Below are 3,996 nucleotides of genomic sequence, written 5' to 3' on the forward strand. Positions count from 1 at the left end.
CTTGTCTTGTGTATTCGTAGCTTTCATGCTTATTTTGTGTCGTTTGTTCAGTTTCTCTGGGACTCGGTACTAGACACATGAAAAGGGCCAAGGCTCCGGAAAATACCTATGCTTGGCTTATTCGCTTGGATCGGATGCTATGTTGGTGGATCGAAAAAATACCCCAGTTTTGTCATGCTGGTGGTACGTTGTAATATCTTATGCCGTGCCATAGGTCGCTCCACTTGATTGCTTGGCCCTCCTTGGGGGATTTTATAATTTGCCACACTTTTCTTTGCACTTTAAAGAAAAAGTGTGGCAAATCATAAAATATCCCACCCTTCTGTTCATAGTCTAATGCTAAGGCTGGTGCCAATGCATCACCCCACTATAGCCTCGCCACGTCAGTTTTTTCCTCACTCTCACCCCACTCTCACCTCACTCTCACCCCACGGTGCCAGTGCACGGGCTATAGTGCCAGCTCTCACTTCTCTCTCCTCCCTACCGCCTCCCTACCGCCCAGCACCGCTATCGCCTCCCTCTCGCCCCGCTCTCGCCTCCAACGCGGGCTATAGGCGGACGGTACCGCGCCCTAACGCCAGGCGCCCGCGCCACCGCCCGATGCTAACGTCTCGCCCCGCTCTCGCCTCCCTCTCGCCCCGTCGCGGGCGGTAGCGCCGCTCCTAGCGCCCGCGTTGGCACCAGCCTAAGCCATCGAGAACACCACCCTCAATTTTCTTTATCGAGCTATAAGACTAAGCTTGAGCATTGATGGATTCTATTTTTTGCATTTTTCTTCCAAAATCGATGATATGCGTATCACGTATAATCTCAATTCACCACAAGTCGATGCCGTTTGACTCGTAGCATCGTGATCTGTGGCAAAGTTTGACATTGCATGCCTAATAAAATCCTCCTTCTCCGAGTGGCAGACCACTGGATAAGGGTGGCACGCAAGGGAAAGGAAAATGGCGGCAAAAGGGCATGTTCTTGATCCTTTAAACAAACAAACAGCAGTGCAGCGACATCCCAAAACAAATAGGGCCAATCTGACTATTTGCAGGACAGAGTCGCCAGTCGTCGCTGTGCTCCCCCTGTCTCCTACTCCCGTGAGAAACCAAGAAGCAAGCCAGCGACCTCCAAGCAGCAGAATCCATGGCGCCGGGAGGGGAGGCGGAGATTGGCAGGAGGGGCGTTCCTTCCCTGCTCGGCGACGGCGGAATCGGGCAGGAACACATCGCGTCCGACGTCACTCAGGCAAACCTCACCCACTCGTTCTATCCGTCCTATATTTTTTAATCGATATATTGGATATTTTGGAGAGGCTCATGTGGCGGAGCTGTTTTGCTTCAGCTCATAGGATGGACGCCGCTGATCGAGCTGAAGCGGATCGCCGGGAAGGACGGAGTGGGTGCTCGGATCGTCGGCAAGATTGAGGCCTACCAGCCACTTTGCTCCGTCAAGGATCGCAGCGCTCTGAGGTACTGTTAACTCATTTTGATTAGGCTCGCTTCTTCCCAGAAACCTTAGGATCCAGCTCGATAGGAGAGCTAGTTTTGTTGGTGATAGTTGAGCTTGAGCAAGTTAGCGGTAAACCACCACTCCATTTTGGGAAAGGTCAACGAGGGGCAAAATGACACACCTGAACTATATTTCCACATAGCCCAAGATTAAGGCTTTCTGTAAACCACCGTTTTTATTTTTTGTTTCTAGGAATTTGTGGTGGTAAATTTAAACAGGGTAGTAAATTAGTAATTTCAAGTATATGCACCTTCGAGAATTTATTTTGCAAGTGTTTGGAGATATGAATTTCTGCCGTGCTATTTGTTTATGTCTTCTTCAGAATGATTGAAGATGCTGAAGAGAAAGGGTTGATTTCACCTGGTGTCACGACTCTAGTAGAGCCGACGAGCGGTAATTTGGGGCTAGGACTGATTCTCATTGCTCTTAGCAAAGGCTACAGGTTCGTCGCGGTGATGCCCGGCCTGTACTCGCTTGATAAGCAGATCTTGTTGAGATACATGGGTGCTGAGTTGTTCTTGACTGGTAAGATAGATTCATTGATAGATAGTATCAGCTTTGTTGCTTCATGCCTGAAAGATAGACAAATGTTTGCTTGCTTGCTTAGATCTGATTTTCCTTGTAATCGGTGTGATTTGTATTTGTGACCTTGTTCCTTTGGTGTTGACCGCATGGCAGATCCAGCACTCGGGTTTCCGGGAATATTGGAGAAGGTTGAACAGCTCAAGAAAGAATTACCCAACGTACATGTTCTTGATCAGTTCTCGAATCCAGCAAACCCTGATGCACACATCAGATGGACTGGTACTGTCTCAGGATGACTTGACACATGATGTTCACAAGAAAGGAGTACTTCCGTGTTGACCTATGTTTGCAAGTTAGCTCTTAAAGATGTATCCCTTTTTCAGGTCCTGAGATTTGGAAGGATACTGCTGGAAAGGTGGACATTTTTGTTGCCGGTTCAGGATCAGGGGGTACAGTATCTGGTGTCGGAAAGTATCTGAAGTTACAAAACCCAAATGTGAAGATCATTTGTGTGGAACCAGCTGAGAGTCCAGTAATTGCAGGTAAACTATCTGATGTTTGACTCCAAATCAAGAGCCACATACCCCATAACCCTTAGAAATCACCAGCAATGACTGTTTAAAGTCAGATAAATAGTTTTCACTTTTCAGTGCTTCTATGCTCCATAGAAATAAAGTAACAGATTATCATATTAAATGATAGGGAACCCGCGAAATGATTTGGATATAATATTTGCACCAAAGAGGATTACTTTTTTTCCCATCGTGGTTGTAACTCTCTTGGTGTTTACTATTCAGTCCATTAGTTTCTTTTGTAATCTGAAAAGGATTGTATTCATTTGTTAGATATGAGATTATTAAGTTCCAATAAAATGTGCTTCGTCAGATCTTCATGATTGAAGCCTGTGGTCCAGATAATTATATGGCTCCACATTTTGCTTCAGATTATGTGGTACCAGTTACTAAAATCACCAGAACAACGATGAAATAGTACGTCAGTGATAGTGAGAATATTTTGCCTACTTGTCTTACATGTTTGCATTGTTAAGGTGGGGAGCCAGGCAAGCATAAAATCCAGGGAATAGGACCAGGGTTCATACCAGAGATCTTGGACACCTCGGTCATTGATGAAGCAGTCAGTGTGACCACTGAGGATGCAATGGCGAACGCGAGGAGGTTGGCAATGGAAGAAGGCCTGCTTGTGGGCATATCTTCTGGAGCTAATTTGGCAGCTTGCTTGAAGGTTCACATCTCATATCTAATTTACTTCCTTTTCTCTATACTTGATATTTCTGCCACGATTAATGTCCGGTTCAGAAATACATTTAAAGAAATAAATAAAAAAGGCTAGTGACTTTCTTTTATTTCTATTTTCATTTATTCTCTGGTCTTCAATAACCCTTCCGAGTCAAATGTATCTTTAGGTCGCAGCGAGAGAAGAGAACAAGGGGAAGATGATTGTGACCATGTTCCCTAGCGGAGGCGAGCGATACATGAACTCGGACCTCTTTGCCACTGTAAGAGAGGAGTGTGTGGCCATGACCTTTTGATCTCACATTTTATTCAGAAGAGTTGTATGTACAAAGTAGTTGTGGCTGGTTACCATGATGTGTTGCACGATCTTGCTACGGAGTTCATCTACAAGGTTCCATGAATTTTTATCGGTCAAGAAATAAATGTCCATGAATTATTACCAGATCATCTGATGCCAAGATCGATGGCAGCAAAACAGGAGATCTATGTTCTGAATTTTAGTTTACCTGGTAGTTCCTTGGTACATGCATAAATTTGTGCTTTGGTGAATCCTAAGAGGCTAAGAGTCACGTTCCTACTTGATTTCCCACCTTTCAACAATAGTGAGATGTTTTCTTCCCGTTAGACAAATCAGTTTGAGGAACAATACACACAACTTTTTGGATATGAACTGTGATCCTTCTCCTTCCTTGGCTTCCTGATGCACATACGGAAGGCC

General features: G+C 45.2%; 1 protein-coding gene across 1 annotated transcript; it reads left to right on the forward strand.

Annotated features, from left to right (window-relative positions):
• The first annotated feature begins 1,003 nt into the window (after nt 1–1,003).
• Nucleotides 1,004–3,720, forward strand: LOC127311269 (cysteine synthase). Its single transcript, XM_051341657.2, has 7 exons — nt 1,004–1,236; nt 1,333–1,460; nt 1,823–2,025; nt 2,179–2,304; nt 2,409–2,567; nt 3,074–3,267; nt 3,449–3,720. Exons 1-7 carry the CDS (start codon nt 1,135–1,137, stop codon nt 3,572–3,574), a joined length of 1,038 nt encoding a protein of 345 aa, XP_051197617.1. The 5' UTR covers nt 1,004–1,134; the 3' UTR covers nt 3,575–3,720.
• The last annotated feature ends 276 nt before the right edge of the window (nt 3,721–3,996 follow it).

The sequence above is a fragment of the Lolium perenne genome, chromosome 7 (genome assembly GCF_019359855.2).
Source record: "Lolium perenne isolate Kyuss_39 chromosome 7, Kyuss_2.0, whole genome shotgun sequence".
NCBI classification, from domain to species: Eukaryota; Viridiplantae; Streptophyta; class Magnoliopsida; order Poales; family Poaceae; genus Lolium; species Lolium perenne.

Bases quoted from the DNA above. Each gene is read 5' to 3' on its own strand.
- LOC127311269 (XM_051341657.2), top strand. From the start codon at position 1,135: ATGGCGCCGGGAGGGGAGGCGGAGATTGGCAGGAGGGGCGTTCCTTCC. The intron at 2,026-2,178 runs GTAAGATAGATT...ACCGCATGGCAG, and splicing joins TGCTGAGTTGTTCTTGACTG to ATCCAGCACTCGGGTTTCCG. The intron at 2,568-3,073 runs GTAAACTATCTG...TGCATTGTTAAG, and splicing joins TGAGAGTCCAGTAATTGCAG to GTGGGGAGCCAGGCAAGCAT.